Source organism: Maylandia zebra, linkage group LG14 (assembly GCF_041146795.1).
Source record: "Maylandia zebra isolate NMK-2024a linkage group LG14, Mzebra_GT3a, whole genome shotgun sequence".
Taxonomy (NCBI): domain Eukaryota; kingdom Metazoa; phylum Chordata; class Actinopteri; order Cichliformes; family Cichlidae; genus Maylandia; species Maylandia zebra.
In genome coordinates, this window is record NC_135180.1 from 20,530,383 (window position 1) to 20,550,790 (window position 20,408).

At 41.9% G+C, this 20,408-nt stretch overlaps 2 protein-coding genes and 1 long non-coding RNA gene across 3 annotated transcripts in view; 1 reads left to right on the forward strand and 2 right to left on the reverse strand.

The window, feature by feature from the left end:
* rilp (Rab interacting lysosomal protein) lies at nucleotides 1–8,341 on the reverse strand. The gene is made up of 8 exons (XM_004543800.6): nucleotides 7,794–8,341; nucleotides 5,910–6,033; nucleotides 4,521–4,642; nucleotides 2,829–3,014; nucleotides 2,404–2,573; nucleotides 2,179–2,304; nucleotides 1,984–2,067; nucleotides 1–1,508 (listed from the first exon to the last, which is right to left on the reverse strand). The coding sequence occupies exons 1-8, from the start codon at nucleotides 8,121–8,123 to the stop codon at nucleotides 1,388–1,390; spliced, it is 1,263 nt and encodes a 420-aa protein (XP_004543857.1). The 5' UTR covers nucleotides 8,124–8,341; the 3' UTR covers nucleotides 1–1,387.
* On the forward strand, nucleotides 7,470–17,296 carry LOC143412462 (uncharacterized). The gene is made up of 3 exons (XR_013092954.1): nucleotides 7,470–7,718; nucleotides 16,597–16,811; nucleotides 17,159–17,296. It is a non-coding gene; the product is annotated as an uncharacterized LOC143412462 (long non-coding RNA).
* The window catches only part of prpf8 (pre-mRNA processing factor 8), a 15,822-nt gene continuing 4,208 nt past the window's right edge, over nucleotides 8,795–20,408 (reverse strand). The window contains exons 13-43 of the mRNA XM_014407367.4: nucleotides 20,134–20,268; nucleotides 19,895–20,024; nucleotides 19,587–19,783; nucleotides 19,120–19,326; nucleotides 18,612–18,775; nucleotides 18,358–18,484; nucleotides 17,839–18,031; nucleotides 17,510–17,697; nucleotides 17,170–17,408; nucleotides 16,932–17,078; nucleotides 16,585–16,795; nucleotides 16,348–16,464; nucleotides 15,984–16,231; nucleotides 15,704–15,883; nucleotides 15,482–15,617; nucleotides 15,019–15,188; nucleotides 14,703–14,832; nucleotides 14,437–14,583; nucleotides 14,178–14,338; nucleotides 13,861–14,052; nucleotides 13,500–13,737; nucleotides 13,213–13,341; nucleotides 12,937–13,050; nucleotides 12,649–12,822; nucleotides 12,332–12,525; nucleotides 11,957–12,196; nucleotides 10,810–10,951; nucleotides 10,575–10,715; nucleotides 10,340–10,479; nucleotides 9,853–10,055; nucleotides 8,795–9,401 (exon numbers count right to left, since the gene is read on the reverse strand). Coding sequence (XP_014262853.1) covers nucleotides 9,247–9,401; nucleotides 9,853–10,055; nucleotides 10,340–10,479; nucleotides 10,575–10,715; nucleotides 10,810–10,951; nucleotides 11,957–12,196; nucleotides 12,332–12,525; nucleotides 12,649–12,822; nucleotides 12,937–13,050; nucleotides 13,213–13,341; nucleotides 13,500–13,737; nucleotides 13,861–14,052; nucleotides 14,178–14,338; nucleotides 14,437–14,583; nucleotides 14,703–14,832; nucleotides 15,019–15,188; nucleotides 15,482–15,617; nucleotides 15,704–15,883; nucleotides 15,984–16,231; nucleotides 16,348–16,464; nucleotides 16,585–16,795; nucleotides 16,932–17,078; nucleotides 17,170–17,408; nucleotides 17,510–17,697; nucleotides 17,839–18,031; nucleotides 18,358–18,484; nucleotides 18,612–18,775; nucleotides 19,120–19,326; nucleotides 19,587–19,783; nucleotides 19,895–20,024; nucleotides 20,134–20,268 — 5,289 coding nt within the window. The 3' untranslated portion in view covers nucleotides 8,795–9,246. The remainder of the gene's footprint in view (nucleotides 9,402–9,852; nucleotides 10,056–10,339; nucleotides 10,480–10,574; nucleotides 10,716–10,809; nucleotides 10,952–11,956; nucleotides 12,197–12,331; nucleotides 12,526–12,648; nucleotides 12,823–12,936; nucleotides 13,051–13,212; nucleotides 13,342–13,499; nucleotides 13,738–13,860; nucleotides 14,053–14,177; nucleotides 14,339–14,436; nucleotides 14,584–14,702; nucleotides 14,833–15,018; nucleotides 15,189–15,481; nucleotides 15,618–15,703; nucleotides 15,884–15,983; nucleotides 16,232–16,347; nucleotides 16,465–16,584; nucleotides 16,796–16,931; nucleotides 17,079–17,169; nucleotides 17,409–17,509; nucleotides 17,698–17,838; nucleotides 18,032–18,357; nucleotides 18,485–18,611; nucleotides 18,776–19,119; nucleotides 19,327–19,586; nucleotides 19,784–19,894; nucleotides 20,025–20,133; nucleotides 20,269–20,408) is intronic.

Here is a 20,408-nt window from a genome sequence, read left to right on the forward strand (position 1 = left end):
TTGTTTCACTTTTGTAAATATATTCTCTGTTTAATAGATGTTTTTATTGAAATCTCAATGTCACACATTTTTCAGTTGTTTTATAATAAAATTCACTCAGATGGCAAATAACACCTTAAATGTGTTTACATCATAAAAACAAACAAAGAAAATGCTCCATTACAAAGATGCTTACAAAAATAAATTGCCCACAAAGGATGTCAGGAGAAGGTGGCTTTACTCAATGTTCATTCATTCTCCCTTTACACATGCCACTGGCCTGCCTGAGTAGTTTCTACTACATTTAGAGGGAACAGAGGGGTTCATTTAAAGTGGTGGTGCTGAAAGCACACGTTTAGGGCACCACCATCAAATACCCGAATACTGATACATGATTGATTGATTTTTACACTACGAGCACTAAAATAAGGCTTATGGGGTTAAGATGCACTCTCCTAACCTGCACTGCACTCACTTTTCTGTTTCCTTGTGCATAGAAGTGCTTCAGATCATTTAACCTCCTAAGACCTGAACTCTTCCACGGCATGCATTTTTAGTTTCTCTTTGATATTTGGACATATTGGGGCCTGATGAATGTAAAAACAAAGAATTACCAGATTTTTTTTTCTTTATTTTTGTTTTTAAGAAAAATAAGAGCCACATATGAGGATATTCATTTAAAATTTTGATAGAACAGTAGCAGTATAATGTCCTCGTGAGTGGATATCAGGCCCTTGTAGAGCAAAATTGAGTATTTTGGTCTAAATAACCCAAAATGTGATGTCCACATATGTGGACGCCAGGTCCTAGGAGGTTAAACATAGAGTAACCACATGGCTTTAAAATTCCCTGACTGAGGTATGAGTTAGATTGTAATTGTTTGTGAAAATATTTGTATGAGTTATAAAATGAGCAGAACTTAATTTACTGCTTTATGTACTATTAAAGTAGATAATTATATCTATTTAAAACTCAAACTATGTCTTTGGTTTTTTTTAAAATACATATAAACACTGAATCTGATTTTACTGAATTACCAAAAATACATTTTTTTTCTTAGAATGAAAAAAATCATGATTGTCTTCCTGTACAAAATATCATAGCAGTATTTCTTATATCGTACTGTAGTTACACAATGTTCCTCTTGTTTTCTCCTTCCATGATAAAGGGGAAGGCATCAGACATGAACTAATCATGGTTGAAACTTAATTTCAGGAAATAAGAGGGGATTGTTTAAAAGCGCTTCTTTATCTTCCAGCGGTGCTCTGGGTCTGCATTCAAATGTCCTCATAACCTTTGCCCTGAGCAAAAACCGCAGAGAAGTTGTGACTGAGGTGAGGAGAAAGTGTTGTCTGAGTGTCAAACTTGGAGAAATCTCTCAGTTCAATCTCTGTGCTCAGTAACGCGTTCAGGAAGACCTCAGCTGCTCCGCCTCCTCATTGGCCTCGGAGTCTCTGATGATCTCCCAGGAGGAGTTGTTCACGTCGGTGGGACCCGGGCCGCTGCTTGACCTCGTCAGGAAGCCAAAGCTGCAGGCGACAGAGCAGAAGGGACAGGCCTGAGATCAGATCTGCAGTCAGGGATTACTGCTAAATATAGACTGGGATTGACAAAATCTGAGGAGGGTGACATTGTTAACAGAGCGAGGGAGATGGAGTGATGTCTGCAGTGTTTCTGCTTTTATTCTTTCTTTCTGAGTGGTTCACTTTCTTATTGCATTTGCTCTATGTTTATTGACAGGAACAGTGCAAAGCGCTGAAGCTGTTGAAAATTAATTTATGGTTCATTTTGCCAGCATTCTGTTTCAGTAAATGTGCAGCAGATGTGGAAATGAGACGAATGACAGCTTTAATCAGCACTGTGACCTCATGTAGGAACGAAAAGAGCACTAATATAAGCCGAAACATAAATATAAAACACCACCAGGTTCTGCTGCTTTTTACAAACCAGGACTCTGGCTTCCAGTCTGACCAGTGCGGAGTGATTGTCCAACATCGTACTCACAGGTTTCGAATACGTGACTCAGCCGGTTTCACTGTTCCATCCACTTCTGTTTGGCCAAACAGAGAACTCCTGTCTTCCTCATCACTGCCGAGGAAAAAACAGAGTCACTCAAACCCCTTTCGCTTTCTGAACATCTTTTTAAATCCGCGCATTGTTTCCTATTGTTGTTCTAGAAATCATGTCTGTAAGAAATACCTGCTGCTGCATTCGTTGTTAGGAATCCCAAGCATCTTGGCTTTAATGAGCTTTCTTTTTTTCTTGATGGCAGAGCGCACAGCTTCTAAGAGAAAACCTGGACACCTCTCCTCGTTCAGTATTTCCCTGCAGACACATACAGTCCTTTCAGCGTGTAGACAACTTCACTGGCACCATGACCATCAACTAAAACAAGAACACACGCACCCAAACAAGAAAACCCACCTCTGATAGTAGCTGAGCTCCTCCTGCACCAGGAAGAGGTTGGTTTTTAGCTCGTTCCTCTCGAAAAGGATGTCGCGCACCTCCTTCTTGGTGAAGCACGGCTGATCGGGATCCTTCTGATCGGATGTTGGCTTTTTCTTTGGCTCCTGTGCTGTTTGACTTGGTCGGGACTGACGGGACAACAAACAGTGATCAACAGATTAATTCAACCACAAAGCTGATTCAGCAAAGAGCAGCAGTTATTTGATCAACAGTGCAAGCTTAAACTCTCTAAACACTCTAGAGTGACGTTGGAGTCCAAAGTTCACAGATTTCCCTTTTAAGGCCTTAAGTAAATATTAAGGTATCTCTAAGAAGCATCTTATTCAATATGCGGGAAAGTAAAGAAACATATCTGTCGTATCCAGTGTGAAAGGTGTGCATACCGGCGTGTTGCTGTTGGTTCTGTCGAGCTGTGCTTGGAGGTTTTCTATTTCTTTGTTTTTCTCCTTCAGGTCGGCCTCCATGTCGGCCTTCCTCTCCACGGTGCTCTTCAGCTGGGCCTGCAAAACATTCTGCTTGTGTCGCAACTCTGCATTCATTTTCATAAAGCGCTCCAGCTGCTCCTGAAGCTACACACACACACACACATAAACATACACATATATATACGATTTACAAATTTGCATCATGAGCAGTACTGCAGACAGTTATAAACACAGCTTATGGCTAAATCAATGAACCAAGGCTGACCCACAAAAATGGAAATTGGAAATGTGGTATATAAGATTACTCTGCCTTAATATAAAGGATTAAAAAATAGGCATTATTTAAAATAAAATAAAAAATACTCCTTGGTTAACCAAATCAAAGCCAACTCTTTTACTTCCCCCAGTTGACCATGAAGTGAGTTTTTCTTTCTGTTTAAAAGTCAGCTGATTGGGTGCAAAACGCCAAGCATTAACAAACACACCCAGTTATGGCCGCTATTTAAATCATGTGGTATACATGCCCTGACACACATACAGCCACGTGCAAACACTCACACAATAGCACACACCCACACTGTGGCTGTACCAAGATGAAAACAGTGCCCTGACTTGTCTAAAGTGCAGCTTAAATCATCAAGCAGTAACTGTGCGGATAATCCCTGCCCTCTTTTCCTGACAGTTAGCACACTTTCTGCCTTCCAGTGGCTCCGTTAGAGCGGTTTACATGATGCAAGTTCTCTTGTGTTGCTGTGCGACACATGACTCCACGACTGTGTATGTGAGTATGTATGATATATATAGAAATAACACAATACATAAAACAGGGTTTGAGAATAATGAAAAAAATGCTACTGTTTCCATGAGAAAAGTCAGAAAGTCTGTAAGGAAACACAACTTGCAGCCATAAATCTGATTGAGTGTAACCTTGTGATCCACATGGACAAAGAACACTTTTTATTATTTAAGGGCTGCACTTCATACATGTTTTCATCTTAATTCTCAAGTGACCGAGCCAATATATTTTAATGTTTGTTTATTTATACTTCTACTATTTCCTTTCCCTTTAAAAGAAATGATCAAATGTTTTGATTAAATTGAAGATGTTTTCAGTCGTTATTCTTCAGTGAAGAGTTAACCCGACCCAGCTCCATCTTTAGATTAGTTTCCATTGTCACCATGGGAATCATCTGCCTCAAGGCCTCTGCAGCAGTCAAACTTGTTACTCTAGGTCACTAAAATATTTGTAAGTGGAACATCACAACAGAAATGTCAAAGCTTATAATGTTATCAAAAATAGATAGACACACTAGCCACTTTATAAGGTATACCTTTTAAGCACTGCTTGTTTAAACAAAGATCTAATCAGCTGATCACATGGCAAAAACTGAAGTTCAAACTGAGCGGCAGAATGTGAAAGAAAGGTTATTTAAGTGACTTTGAACGGGCATGGTTGTTGGTGCCAGATGGGCTGCACTGAGTTTCTCGGAAACTGCTGATCCGCTGGGATTTTCCCACACAACCATCTCTATAGAGTTTACACAGAGTGGTCCGAAAACGAGAAAATATCTAAGAAAGTTAATCTATCAGCCTCCTAAAAAGAAAGAATGAAAAAAGGTTAAGAGTGAATTATATCGTATGTCTCCTTACCGCCTCCACCTCTTTGGTGATGGTAGTTATCTCCTGGCTTTTGGCCCTCAGGTCATCTCTTTGTTTATCCACCACCTCCTTCAGCTTTAGCATCACCTCACGCTCCTGCCGCTGAACACGGTCTAACACACACACACACACACAAATTCACAAAGTGTATCAACTTTGTGTAGCTACTTTTTTAACTACTTTTGTCCCTCTTTGTCTTCATAATTTCATAGCTTACGCTCATTCAAATTGGATTTAACATTTAACCTGTGTTTTATTGTTGCTAATGCTCATAATAGCTTACTCGTGTCATCTAAAATGTAATAAACTCATGAGCCCAAACTCTTTCTAAGAAAATCTGCACTAAATAATATCGAAAGACAAAAGTCAGCATAAATAATTACCACAAGACCTCAACATTACACGAGCTTAATACCTTGATCCCATTTGTGTCAATGTGCACGAGGACAGCACGCTGCACGTAATCTTGATTCATTCTACAGAGACTTGAGATTTCAGAGCACAGACAGTATCTCTTGCTTGCATCTACTGTTATCTTGCTTTGCAAATAGTTTTGCTTTCACATTAACAGATTCTGAGAAGTGCATCTCTCAAATGATGCCAACAATTCAGCAAATGAGTTTCATGTAGTTCACCCAGCAGTAAAAATGAGCAGATAATAATAACATTTCTTTTTAACCCTTACACTCTGTGACCTTTCATCAAAACTGAAATAACTGAAAGCATATTTGCGGTGAACCTCAGTGGCCAAACAGCCATTTCACTTTTACTACATGAAATGAATAGTCACGTTCACCTGCCTCAGGGCGTCCTGTCAAATAAATCACAAAGTTAAGACGGCATGAGTTTATCTGCCAGTACGCAAAAACTGGAGCCTTACTGTATATTATGTTTAAAAGACTATTGATCGTATCTCTCTGCTGTTTAATTTTTATAGTGTACAGAGTAATTGTTCAGGTTGTTGTCAGGGTTTAATTTTGATGTTTGCTTTTTCTGAACACTTTCACAACTATGAACTTCAGCCAGCAAAAATAACTGCACTATACACACAGCGATGGCCAGTTGGACTGGTTTCAGCCTCAGAGAGTATGATGGTTAACCCACTGCTTTAAATATTTACTGGAACTGGTTGATGTCACATTTACAGACTAGAATGAAGTAAAAAAACCAACATAACCACAAGACCTCGAGGTTGATTTACCTGTTTGAAGAGCACGCACTTACTGCACTTCTATAACATGTTGAATTTTTTTTGTTTTGTTTTGTTTTGTTTTTTTTTTGGGCGGGGGGGGACTGATTTTCACATAGTTCCGATTTTAGAAGCCTATGATATACCTTACATTACAGTTCACTTCAACAAAAATAATTCCTCATACATACCTTCCTGTGCATGGCTGCCTCTCAGCCTGCTCTCCAGCACCTCCCTGTCTTCCTGGAGCTGCTGTATCTGGACCTGCAGCTCTTCGCACCTCGTCTTCCACTGCTGCTCCTTCTGCTGAAGTTCCTGGATGAGATGACAGGAGTCAGACTGTGAAACTAAAACCTCAAAAGCAGGTTGTATTGCATTTTTAGAAGGGGGAAAAAGATCTGATGTAAGCTGTAGAAAATCTCTAAAGCATTCAAAATCTGGATTCAAGTTAACCAGTTGCGTCCAAGCAGGTGTGTAGTGTTAAGTCATTGCAGATGTTTTTCTTTTCCAACTTTGTTTTATTGATTTCAACCATGACATACATGACATCATGACAACAGCAAAGTCGATCTTGATTTCAGAACAATTGTATGTCCATTACACCCTCCAACCCCCCATCCCGAATTCTCCCCCTTCAAGGTCCACACTAGACAAGACACCACAGAGATCCAGTCTCTGCACATAAAAAATATCTCAAGACCCATACACATAAGCATAAATTGCAGATGTTTCTCTAATGGCTATGAGACATCTAAACAGCAAAGTCTGACTTCCCACGACAGCAGAGCTTTTCCATATAATGGCAGCACAAACACTAAATAAAGAGAGAAATAGTCTGACAAAAGACATGACACAGGACCTGAGAGATGCATCTAAACCTTCGTTTGATCTACAATCTGCTGCTTCATCAGATATGCTCTCAGTGGAAGGGTGGCTGCCAAGAGGCCATTCTTAAAGAAGGAAAACAGGAGAAAAGACTGACAAAGAAGAACTGGGCTGAAAATCAGTGGCAACAGGCCCTATAGAGTGTTGAATCTGAATTTGATCCATCATGCAATACCAGCATAGCTTCACTCTTCAGCATGACAATGATCACAAACACAGGACCTCAACATCCATGAAGCAGTGTGAGATCCAAAGCAGAGCTTTGGGTGTTGGCTAAAGGTGGCCAATCCAAATACTGACTTTGGAGCTCCTTAGAATTTGACATGTTCTGTTTTTACCTTATAAACTGTATTCCCATGTATGTATGCACATAGTTTCAATAAATCGTTGCATTTTCCAAGCAAAATATAAATAAATGAGGTGGCACAAAACTTGTGTACAGTACTGCAGAAGCTCCTAAATGATGCTATGACCTCATGAACGTATTAACGTGGTTCTTCAACATTTATAACTCTATAGCTACAGTTATAATTAACGAAAAGTCCCTTTTAAATGTGGTACTTTACACCAAGTGATTACTGGTAAGATGCTACTTAAGTGGCTGACTGCTAATTAGCTAGCTTCTTTCTAGTGTGGGTGGTAACACTCCCAGTGCTAAAGCTAAAATCACTGCTGTGTCATCATGTGATTTATAAAATACATTTTACAATATATAACAGGGGACATAACAATTAAAGTTAAACTATGCCAATGTTAAATATTCTCACTGAAAACTGTTAAATTACAGAGTCTAAGAATAACTGTCGGTCTACGTGGTTGCCTTGACGACACGGGGCGGAACTTCAGGTATTTAAAGGTGGCGGTGGATTGATATCAAACAGGCAGTTATAAGGTTTATATCACGCGAGGTCATGCAAATATATATGCAAGAGTAATTTTAGTTTCACAGTGACATAGTATCACAGAAAAAAAGAGTTATGGAGCTACGTTTTCATTACAGTTGGGAGCAGTAGCATGTAGGTTACCCAAACGGCGCAAAATCACCTCGAAATACATCAGACTCGTTGTCAAACAGCTCCATTAACCTGCTGTTATAACACAGAGACGCACACTCGGTGAGTAACACGCACAGGCGCCGTTGTATTATTTACAAAATGGTGGTGTGACTGAAAATCCCCCACGTCTCTCACCCGTATCTCGTTTTTATCGTTGGCCTCGTCGTTTTCCTTCCCCCCGCGTTTCTTCTGCTGTTGCAGCTGTATGGTCTCGAAGGTCTTCAGAAGCTCCTCTTCCCTCAGTTTGTGAGCGTGGTTCCTCGACGCGAAGCTCTCCAGCAGCTCCAGCACTTTCACTATCTTCGGTACTAGACCCTCAGCGCTCTCTTTGCCGTAACCGTCGATGAGTTTCTCCACATCGGTGCCGATCACTTTGGCTATCTTGTACACATCATCGACGGTGAGAGCGGAAAACGTCCTGCCGAAGCAGTCCTCCAAGTTTTTGGTCTCCGAGAGCGTCTCCATGTCCGAGCAGCTCGCTTCACATGCTCTTCACAGGCTATCGAAACCGACAGGAGACGTGACGGCAAACCGTCAACCAAATCAGCGTGCAAACTTTAAACCTCACCCTCTGCCGACACGTCTAAACTTGACCTGCTCCGCTCACGACGATGCCACTTCATTTATTTAATGTGTGGTCAAATTACATCAGCCTACCCAAAAAAAAAAAAAAAAAAAATAGACACCGAGCACAACAGTGGACAGTAGGCTGCTGTGTACTCGCTGCTGGGTCCTCCTACTTTTCTGACCAATGTAGTGCGAGTACAGAGAAACATGCACAAGTATGCCTGCTAGGTCGAGCTTACTGATGCATGCAGCAAAGCGTAAACTTAATTTCCTCTGCAGATCTGCAGTCAGAAATGCTGGCCTAGAACTGTCTAGGGAAATAAAATAACGGCAGAACTGCACATAAACCTGGAAATATAGCTTCATTAACCAAGACTAAAACAGAAAGTAAAGTCCTGGCTTATTATGGGGATACCAATATGCTTAGGCAAGCGCAACCAATATGAGTGGTTCAAGAGAAAGCAATTTGACCTCTCAAAACAGGGGAAGTGAGCCAGAAAGTCCCTGTCCAGCCTTACTTCCCCTCTGGGGGCCAAAAAAACCCCAAACCTGACATTAACACCACACTGTTCATAAAAATTGAGATCTTTATTTAAACTCAAGCTATGGTGTGACAGGATGTACAGTACACATACAACACAGTAATAATGGGGCGTTACTGGCATGAAAGAACAACTTTCAGTTTCAATTCTCAAAAGAGTGAACAGTAAGCATGTCATTTCCCCTTCCTAAACAGAGGTCTGATCAAATATTATACCAAATTACTGTGTACTGAAAACTACACAAATGCACATGTGAGATGCCACAAAGACTGAAGTAGCCTTACTGTAATAGAGGGGAGGGTAGAGTAATATCAAATATCAAAAAGGATCCTAAAGCCTTTACATTAAAAAACAAAACAAGAATTCCATCATCACAGTTACATCTTTTTCAATAGCAATATTACAGGTTCTGAAATCTGAGCGCCACATAATTCTGGCAGAGCTTTCAACGAAACAGGTCAAGTGCAGCGCGTCTGCCCTCAGGCGTACATGTCCTCGCGGTCGGCATTGTAGATCTCGCCCTCCTGCAGAGAGGCAAAGTTTAAGAAGTGCGAGGGCCGGTGGACTTCGTGGTAGAACTCCTTCGGGTTGGCCAGCTGGAGGTCGTACTTCATGTTTGGATCGTGGCGCACGCCTGTGGTAAAGGGAATTGACAGGTTTATTATTAGCATATATAAATAACTAGAGCAGGGGTGCCATAAGGCGAGCGACCAGAACTAATTTTGTCATTTTACACATTTATCATGTAGAAAAAGAAGGCATACTGTTGTATATCTTACATTAGAATATGTCAGGGATTAAACGTTTAGCTAAATGTCTTCACATTTTGCCTAAATGTCCAGCCAATTTAAGGTTAAAGTGCAAAATGAGTTTCACATCCCTGAATCTAAGTAATTGTGAAGCAAATCTGCACACTAAAATCAATGAAACAGACACTGGGGCAGTGGAAACATCAATGTATCCTACTGATCATTCAAAAAAAAAAAAAAAACAACAAGAAAACAAAACGTTGCACTCAGGGCAGATTTGGCAACAGATATATAGCAAGCAATACTAATATAAATACAAGAGCTTTGAATACTGACCCATGAAGTTGTAGTTCCAGGAGCACTGGCCAGGTACCATGAAGAAGCCCAGGAAACGATCAGACAGCAGCATCTGCACTCTTTCATAGTGAGACGGTAGGTAACCTTTGGGGTTGTTGCCCTTGTCCGTGTTCTGGCGACCCCATTCGTACCCGCTGGGTGTCAGCTTGTAGGCTGTGAGCGTGCATGAACCTGGGGTGAAGCTGAAAAGCACAGACAAGACACTCTTAAGTACAAGTCAACTATGTCTGAAAATACAGTTATAACTACAATTTCTTTTAAAGAGTCTGGTGCATTTTTAAAATTTATTTTAGTAATTAAAGAGTTTTTTAATAAAATTATAATATAAATAAATGGATTTCCAATAGAATCACTATACTGCGTATTGAACTTGCAATACTTTAAACTCCATTCAAGTTAGTTTCTTTTAAACTGCTACAGATTTTACCTTCCTACACTCTTTTCATAGCAAAGTAATAAAGCCTACCTGCAAGTAATGATGATGGTCTTTTCTCCATCCCATGAAGGGTTATCAGCCATGATCTTGGCGTGGGTAGTGACATCCTGTGGGGACAGCTGCGGCGATTCATTGGGCTGCGTGTGAATCCAGCCAAGGGGTTCCATTTCCTGTTTAGGGAAAATAAAAATAAAGCTTTAAAGCTGGAACAAAGCAGCCAGCAACGCTATCATGTATCAATTGCTAAGAATAAACCGGAACTTACTTTCAGGTATTCATGACCAGGCAGCTGGTTGGGCAGGTGGACAGTCTGGTGAGTCCCCCACTGGGGCACCATGACAATACAACGGATCTCCTTCACCTGGGGGTTGTCAGGTGGGCTGGTGCCATACAGGTAGCCTGCAATCTGGAACAAAATAATATGGTCAGCATATATACCTGAGCATGTTGTTACAATGGGCTCAGTTGATGAAGTGATGTGTAATATGATGAATACATACCTGTGCTCGCAGATCTGAGATGCAGATGAATTTCTTGAGGACATTTTTGGGCAGGATGTAGGTGTAACCCGTCTCCTTGATGTCATCAGATGAGACGTAGATGTGGTTGGTTCGGAGATGAAGGTTCGCAGCAGATATGGCCCTGACATGGGGGAAAAAAAACAACAACAAACAAACATGATTTATAATAATAATGGATTGGATTTATACAGCGCTTTTCAAGGCACCCAAAGCGCTTTACAATACCACTATTCATTCACTCTCACATTCACACACTGGTCTTCCTATTAGGGCTGCACGATTTTGCATAAAATGAGAATCACGATTTTTTGGCTTAGAATTGAGATCACGATTCTCTCACGATTTTCTTTTCCAGTATAAATATTTATTGCACTTATTAACTGCACATCAACTTCGTAACAGTTGAGACTGAACATAAAAACAAATAAACATAAAAACAACAAATGTCTCACGTTTTGTTGTTGCCGCAAAATGTTGTACTGCTTGAAATTCCGTCTCCACCGTTGCTCGACGCTGCGTGTATAGAGCAGGTAGTGCAACAATAGAAAAATAGTTGCGGGACGGCACTGTGTAGCATTTGTCTAGGGTGTTGATCATTTTCCTAAATCCCTCGTTTTGCACAGTGTTGATGGGAGCCATATCTTTGGTCAGGTGATAAGTAATAGCCTCCGTAATTTCTTTGTGCCTGCGGGAGTTCGACGTGTATAGGGAAGCGCTGTATAAGGTTCCCGTTATTGATGTATGGGTGGTTGACCGGGACGGATTTTCTCCTGTCACTTTCTCGTCATCCCTGACGTGCTCTCCGCTGTTTTTTCCCTGCTAATTTTAGCATCACACGGCACAGCTTCTGTATCACGTGGTATAAGGCTCCGCCCTTGTCATTTGTTGAGCAGGAAGAGTGAGCGCTTGTTTTCATGCAGAGTACGTCCCGGATCAAAATGCGGTACAGTTGTCGTCGTCTTTTTTTTTTTTTTTTTTTAAATCGTTGTCATTTGGAAATGAGATCTCACATAAGTATGAATCGTGATTTTCTAGCGATTAATCGTGCAGCCCTACTTCATATTTTACTCAATCACGAGTGAGCTCTTAAAACAAAGTCTGAACCCCACAGAAGCTGCATTCATACCTGACTCTCCATTCAGTCTTGGATGAGAACGTCTGGGTCTCGTAATTGGAGGTGGTGGAGGTGATGATCTCGTCTCCATGCTTGTTGACCGTGCGGGTCTGTGTGGCGGTAAGCTGCGACTGTTCTTTGGTCTGTTTCTCGATCTCAGCAATTTGCTGGCGCTGTTGAGACGGAGCTGAGATCTCCATTCCCAGGATGATGTCACGGATCTCAGACTGGGTCAGTGAAGCTACGTTCACACTGAAAGGAGACACAGGAAGTATTGACCACAAAACTGGTTATATTTAGCTCCAAGTTACAGAAAACAAGCAGCTATTTGAGGTACATACAGCAATTAGTTTGTGCAAAACTTGGGAACTCAAACTGAAGACTTACTTGTTCTTTTTGCCATAATCAGCCAAAATTAGATCTTTGAGTTGCACTTCCACCTTGATCCACTCCTCATCAGTGAGCGTGGGCCAAATGTGATGGGGCTCGGTGATAGTTGTTTTGTCAGGTTTAAGGATCACCTTGGCACGGTCATTGTTGACGTGGAGCGCTCTGAGGATCAGGATAAGTCGAGAGAAGGCCTACGGAGCAGACAACCAAACACAAACTACTTACACAGGGAAGAGAGTAAGGGGGCTTTAACAAAAAATTAACAAAAAACCACCATCATTGTAAAACAATTACAACCCTGGTGTGAAACTCACTGTGTAGGACGAGATGGTCTTCAGCCAGTCATCATAAAGGTTGAACAGCACCATCTGTGGTTCTGTAGCCTTCAGGATCAGGTCTCCAAACTTCTCCACTTTCAGACAGGCCTGGAAGGGCAGCTGCAACTCCGAGCCTTTGATCACAATGTTGGGGAAGTCGAGCAAGTGGACCTGCACAGGGAGAACAATGCATCACAAACTGGAAAAGTGCTGCAGTCTGGTTTCACCTTTGAAATATTACACTGAGCTAATCTTCTAAAGTTTTATTAGCATAAAGAGTCTCACCTCCAGAGGGTCGAGCATGCCCTTCCTGGTCACAATGATCTGTTTTGGCTGCTCCTCCACTGGGAGGGAACGAATCAGAGCAGCCACTTCCTCAGCTGTTTTCCACTTGGCCAGCTACAGAGATAAAAAAATAAATAAATAAATAAAAAAAAAATATCAAGTTAAACACCTTTGATAAAATAAAAAATAAAAAAAATAATTAACTTACTAACTAAAGCCTTATATTTCATATCTCTGCCACAAGCTATGCTGTATTTCTGAGTGTAAGGGATGTACCTGTCCCAGACGTTTCTGTCCAGCCCACACAGAGGTGTGAATGATTTTGAGGAAGAGCTGACCGGTCCTCGGGTTGAAGATGAAAATGGCTCCATTGATGGGCTTCGTGGTCAAGTTACCCTCAAAGGTCTGTTGAAATAGGTGGAGAATACATGCGACTACATTTTTTGCATTTTTTTTATATTATTATTATTATTATTATTATTATTATTATTATTATTATTATTATTATTATTCAAAAGCAAAATACACTTTACTTTCCTAGAATTACAAAAACACCCTTTTACCTTGTGGATAGTGACTCTGTAGACATTCGTGTCATCCACAAACCAGATGATCTGGTTGGAGAACAGTTCACCGTAGTTCTGTGAGGACAGGTACGGCTCAGTGGGCTCAGAGGAGTACAGCTGCAGACCTTTGCGGATGCGTTCCCTGAGCACATACAGGGCAGGGTTGGCCTTCATGATCTTAGCCATGGCCTGCTGGATCAAAGGCTTGCCTCCAGGGAACCAGTTACCATACGCACTACAAAACAAGAAAACATAAAATGCTGGGTTTAAGTAGATGCTTAAAGATTGAAGATAAGAATCTTGTTTCCTATCTTCAAACAAGACAGTGCTCAAAACCTGGCCCTTAGACAATACTAACCTGTGGAGGTTGTAGGCCAGATCAATAGCAATGAGCACCCCAGTGGGAGAGGGGTAGATACTCATGTTGTCTGTGGTGTAGTCGAGGAACTTGGCCCTGGCGTAGCGCTCGATGTCATGGGAGTCATAGTCACCCCATCGGAGCTGAATGTCAATCCAGTACTTCTGTGTGGTGGTGCTGTCCATCACGTCCCTGCAGGAGGAAGTGAACATTTCAATTTAAACAAGATTTTCACTTTTCTGTTTTGGACCTCATTATTCTATTATAAACTAATGTTTCATCCCCTAAAAAACTTAAAATCATGCTAAAAGTCATACTTTGAGTCAGCAAGCAGAGAAGGCCGGGAGACGTTCCACTTGTATGATGCAAAGAGAAGTATGTCAGCACAAGATGAGTTCATCTTGTAGGACTTCCTGGGGTGGATGGTCTCCTTCTGCACAGTCTCAATTTCCAGAGCATCCAACTCCTGGTCAAACACCTGAAAACCAGAATCAGAAAAAACATACAAATTTACGTTCTGACTTGCACAATAATTCCTGTGCTGAGGAAAAAGTTTGGTAAATGAACAGAACCTACCTGACAGAGATCCATGACAATGCTCTCATGGATCTTCTGCCACAAGTGAGCCCTGAAGATCTGAATGAGGGAGATCTTCAGCGTTGGGATCTTGCCGTGCATGAAGATTCCTGTCAGGTCAAGCTGCACTTGGAAACCCACATACACCTAGAAATAAAAACATACAAACTAAGCCACTACAGACAATCTTTAGTTTTCCTACACAACAAAGACTCATATGTTCTGTAAGATGTTTCTTTTCCTCTCTGGTTCCTGGTTGTACTTACATTGGCTCTGTTGATGGTGGGTGACCACCAAAGAGTGAAACGACGGTTGGGGATTTGGTTGAGACCAGATCTCTGGGCATTAGTCAGCTTCTTCCATTTCATGGACTCCTCAAAGCCACTGGCCTTTTCCCTAAAACGCACAGAGAGAGAATCTGTTTTTAAAGGCAATTAATTAAATTTATGACAAATTAGTTTCCTGGCAGTTATACACTCGCCAAGTGTATCGAGAAAAGCACACAAAGTGATCCAAGTGTAAAGTCTATTGTGTGATGCTTGCAATATAATTAATTCCTGTAAACATTTAAAGTGCTCTCACCAGAAGAGACCCTCCCAGGTGGGGAAATAAGTGCCTTTGAAGAGTGTGTGCTCCAGAATGCCCTCCACGCCACCGAGCGCCTGGATCATGTCTGTGCGGTAGTTGTTCAGGTTCCACAGTTTGCCATCGTGTCTCTGGTGTGTCCACCAGAACGGATTCTGCTTCAGCACCTGCAACCAACCAAGGAAGAAAATACAATTAATAGCTGGAAATAGCTAAATGATAAACATCATGTAATAGCATACAGACACGTGCATTACAAATAAAACTGTAAACAGTCTTGTTGATCGGTAAACCATTAAAGTCAACACAACTGCTGCAGAGTGCAACTGAGACCAAGAGTCCCAACTATTTTTAATCTGCTTGAGTTTACTTAGAATGCCTGAATTATTAAAAGGCACTTCATGTTTTTATGTAGAATCTTAACACTTCTGCTCTTTGCACATCGCTGTCTCCATCATACCTGGTACTGTTTAAAGTCAGTTCTGACTCTCCAGCCTTTGTCATAGGCCAGTGTGTGTCTGTCCTTCTGGAAAAGAGTGTTGATCCTGGGGATTCCTCTGTCCCAGGAGTCCTCCAAATCCTCCAGAGTTAGACGCCTGGAATAAAGATGAAACACCGGTTATTATGGTGTCTAAACTAGCTGCAGTGAGTCCAAATCAGATAAGAGAGTAATCTGCTCTACCTGTTCTGGGCAATGGCCTCCTGTCTCTTGAGCGCATACTCAGCCCAGACCCTCTGAGAGTCGATAAACTCGCTCTCCCACGGCTGAATGTAACGATACAAGTTAGGGATCAGCTGGTCTTCTTCGTGGCTCATTCCAGACCTGAAGTGGGTGATGCCCACATCTGTCTGCTTGGACCACCTGTTAAAGAGTGAGACAAATGAGTGTGTGATTGGTCAAGACACCACAGCTGAATGAATTTACAGACTAGAAGTTCACACAGATCTGCAAGGAGACCTACCTCAGGTCTGACTGCGGGATAAGCACGTGGCCCATGGACAACATGCCGAGACCACCCAACTCTTTGGGAGTGTAGAAGACCACGGGAGGGAAGCGGCTAGGCATTTTGGAGTTGAGACCAATCTTAATACGTGTCTGAATCTTGTTCTCACACTTCACCAGCAGGTCCAGTAGCTCCTGTGTATTTACCACAGCCTCACGGAAGTAGGTCATCAGACCAATCAGAGCTGTGTTCCACTTATTCACAATCTGAAGATTAAAAATAGAGAAAGTAGTAAGTTTTCCTTGATCTAAATGCAGCTATAAAAGGATCAATGAATGTAACAATAATACTCTAGTTTATAAAAAGCAAGATCTCTGTTAACCTTGGTGAATGTGGTGGATCCAGAGGCCATCAGGATCTGACGCACTCTGTTGTGAAAACGCTGCATTGACTCATCATCCACCCGCAGGAAACACTGTGCTGTCCTCTCTTTGGTCACCTGAACAAATAAATACAAATGTGAACTTCAAGCCCATTTAATCAAAAAAAGTCTCTTTAGTCTCTTTAATTTGTTTTCCACACACTATAGCAGCAGGTTTGTTAGCATTATAAATTTCACCTCATTCTGCAGGTTCCAGACACCATCCTTGTGAGTGAACTCCTCATAGCTGGTGCGACACTTGGGAAGGATGCGGCACTCAAACCCACACATGTTGAAGAGCAGGTTGGGGTTGTCTTTGCTGTACACGGACACAAAGCTGTTCTCCCACTGGACTGTGGTCACAGACCTGGGCAGGCGATTCTTGATGTCCCAGAACACTGCGCGTCCACTGGGAAGATTATTTGGCAAGTTCAAGCCATTTTTCATAAAGTCTAATTTTCGTTATGTGCAATATTCAACAAAGATTAGATCTACATAACAATAATCTACAAGCTTAAGAGTGAAAGGTTGAAAGAAAAACTCACAGATTCACATCATGCTTCATCAGCCTCATCCGGGCATCACGAGGCCAGCACTTCTTATTGTTGTAACCCACAATGTTCTCGTTGTTGGGGTCCGGGTGCTCTGTCAGATACCTCTGAATCAGGTCCCTGGCCTCATCAGCAGAGAATCTAGAGCCACAAAAACAGTGACATCACTTAAATGTGTAAAAACAAACAAACAAGTGAGAAAATGTCATCTTATCACTTAGTGCAATCCTACCTGAAGAAGATGTGGATGCGGTCGATGTAGCGGCAGTACAGTCGGATTGGGTGAGCGCTCTCCGTGGCAGTGTCTTGAAAACTGAGGAAGTCGTTGGGCATCTGAGGGGGACCAGCCATCTCACTGGCACGGTGCAGGCCGAGAACCAGGAGGTCCATCACCAGACCGTAGTACTGCACGATGAACGAGGCAAACTGGAGACCCCTGATGATGCCGTAAGAGTTGGTGTGGTTCATGTCCTATGTGAGAGGAATAAAGATGTAGAGAAACACTCAAAAAATAAATAAATCTAATCAGCTATCTTTAAAACTCCTATATGAAAAGAAATAAGCACCCTTACCTTGTAGTTGATGACCACGTTGTTCTTGGCTGTCATGTAATCAGCAATGTTGTGGTCAACGATAAGACGCAGCAGCCTGTTGAGCAATGTCAGATCAATCTTCTCGTACATCTTCTCATAGCGGGACTCGAGCATCACGTTGCACTCTCCTTCTCCAGTCTCCCACACGTCCTGCAAGTTGTTGATGCCTGAATAGAATAAAGGAGTATTTAAATAAAGCTGAAAATGTCATCACATTTGCCCACAATGTTATTCAAACTGAGATTATATTGTATTCTGGATCCTTTCTGAGATACTACACAACACAATCAGCTATATTCGAGTCTTACCTTGGCACCACTTGTAGACCAGCAGCGGTGGTGGTTCTGTATCAGCAGGTTTGATCCAGGGTGGGAACAGGCGTCTCTTGTCTGCTTCATACCACAGGTACTGGTCCAGGTAGGCATCAGTTATCTTCTCCAGGGGCTCCACATCATACACTGGCACCAGGTGGCTGTACAAGTCCATGAACTCGATACCCACCTGCAAAAGAAGTAGTCACTTAGAAACTAACAAACGGATGTGATGAGAAGAAAGACTTTTACAACAGAGAAACTCAAGGCTGTAACAGAAATCAATTCTTCTGGTGGTTTCCCAAAACGACATCCCAGTAACTATGTATCTACACAGAAGCTAGGAAATACTGCCTCACATTTATGTTACTTATGTTTGTAAACTGACCAGTGAAACAAAAAATAAATTAGAGCAATACATTTTCTTCTAGTGTTCTTGTCTACTGTTTAAAGCCAGAAACATCCCTGTTAACTAAATGAAACTCTTAGAAAGTATCCACACATCTTCTCCCTGACCTCTTTGAAGGCTCTCTGTGTTAGCAGGTGACGCTTGATCCTGGAAAGAGCCTCGTGAGGGTTGTCGTAGGCCTGCTCTATGAGCCCGAGCTCCTCCCTCTGACTCTGGTTCAGACGAGACTTCACGCTGGAAGGATTTAGAGTGGACATGGAAACAAATTAATAATAAGCAAAACATACTCTGGCAATTCTGCTGCCTGATGTGAGAAAATATGCATCGCTAAAGTTAAAGGCAATGTTCTCAGCTTGCTTACCTGTATGCTTCTTTGAGCCTCTCCAGCGCCAGGATGAGCAGCTTGGTGTCATGTTTGTAAGACAGTGGGGGGAACGGGATTGGTGAGAAGCGCCGACTCTCCAGCCAGTGCACGGTGGTGGTGTAAATGGCCACGGCCTCTTCTGCAGTGATGTAGGGACCATCCTGTAAACAGAATACACACACTTTCAATTATATGGCAGAAAACTAAAGGATGCAGCCATTTTTACCTTTGATACAGAGATACAATGAGACCTGTTTTCGTATATTATAACATCATGTAATAATCAGAAAAGTGTCTGAATAGTAAAGGGCCAGTGGCAAACGCAACCAGCAATCAAAGAACCACTATTCACTTTAATATTCCTCCAGTTCTTACGCACAGGCAGGCAGTCCAATGCAAGTGCGCCTTTGTAGGAGGACAACAATCATCATTTCACCTTAAATGCGTTGACAATGCAGGGACTTTACTAGAGTTCTTTTTTTAAGATTTCTTCTTAGAGTATTACCTTCAGGTAGTTGTGCTGTCTCTCCTGTTCAGCTTTCAGGTACAGACGGGTCAGTCTGCCCAGGTTTTTCTTGCACACCGTCTTATCCACAGTGGCTCCGCGACGGATTCGCTCACGGTTGTAGTGGGCTGTGTTGGTCCACCAGTCAGCTTTGGCCTTCACGTATCGCAGAATCATGTTCTCAATAGGAGTAGGCAATCCAGGTACCTAAAGTGAAAGAAAAAGATAACATTAGATATTTTCTTCTCACTTAAATTCTAATTTTTAAACAATGTTTGTAGTATCTTTGTGAAGTTGTTCCAATATCTAATCAGTGCTTTCAATACTGTTCCCTTTATTATCCAATTACCTGATATTTTATTCATGTTATCAAGAATTTCACAAATCCTTATTTTTCAAACCACAGGCCATCCATTCAAACGTAACAAGACACTCAAATGTCAAAAAGATTCCTGAGGAGACCTGACCTTCCATGGGATGTTTGCTTTCCAGCACCTCCAGGACTCGCTGAGGTGCTGCAGGATGGTTCTGGCCTTGTTCTGTTTGATCCCCTCAGGCATCATGTCCAAGATGTCATGCATCACAGCCGCACGCAACTCCAGGTCAAAGTGAGACTCCACACGCTGTTTGGTCACAGTCTTTGCAACACCCTTCGAGTGACGTCCTGCAGAGGAAATCAAAGCAAAACCGCCGCTGCTGCTGAAACTGCTACGGTTTCCCTCAGAGAATAACTGACCGTGTCAGAGAATCACAAGTAAAATATGTATGTTCAGACCTTCAAACTGTCTGGCCAGCAGATTTCCGAGCCACCGCTCCAGCAGGGGGGTGATGCCCCTCATGAAGAACAGCCACACCCTCCAACCAGGGGCCCAGAAGCCACAACCTGGACCCTTGCCCACAGGACCCTGAAAACACAGACAAGATTAAAACTTAAATGTGATTGTGGAAAAATATTTATACAGAAAACAGCTTCACCTTAAGTGTGCAAATTGTTAACATGGGGCAATTACTCACGGTATTGAAACGGTAGTAGATGAGATGCTTCAGGTCTTTGCACATCCGGATTTGTCTCATCAGCTTGTACTTGTACCGGTACATGCCTGTGAGCTGACCCACATGAGCGAAGATGTACTGCAGTCCGTCAGCCAACTGCAACACAGAAACACACCTTTGGTCACATGTGCAAATCAATACATAAAAATAACTACTGAAAAAAAAATTCAAATAAAATCATGTTTTAATCTTATGAACATGAAAAAGATTTCCCAAAATCCTTTATCAATACAAAA

What these genes read in the sequence shown, in the direction of transcription:
- rilp (XM_004543800.6), bottom strand. Translation starts at nt 8,123, where the DNA reads ATGGAGACGCTCTCGGAGACCAAAAACTTGGAGGACTGCTTCGGCAGG. An exon ending in GAGCTCAGCTACTATCAGAG is followed by an intron (nt 2,305 to 2,403) that starts GTGGGTTTTCTT and finishes ATGTGTCTGCAG; the next exon opens with GGAAATACTGAACGAGGAGA. An exon ending in GAGTCACGTATTCGAAACCT is followed by an intron (nt 1,509 to 1,983) that starts GTGAGTACGATG and finishes TGTCGCCTGCAG; the next exon opens with CTTTGGCTTCCTGACGAGGT.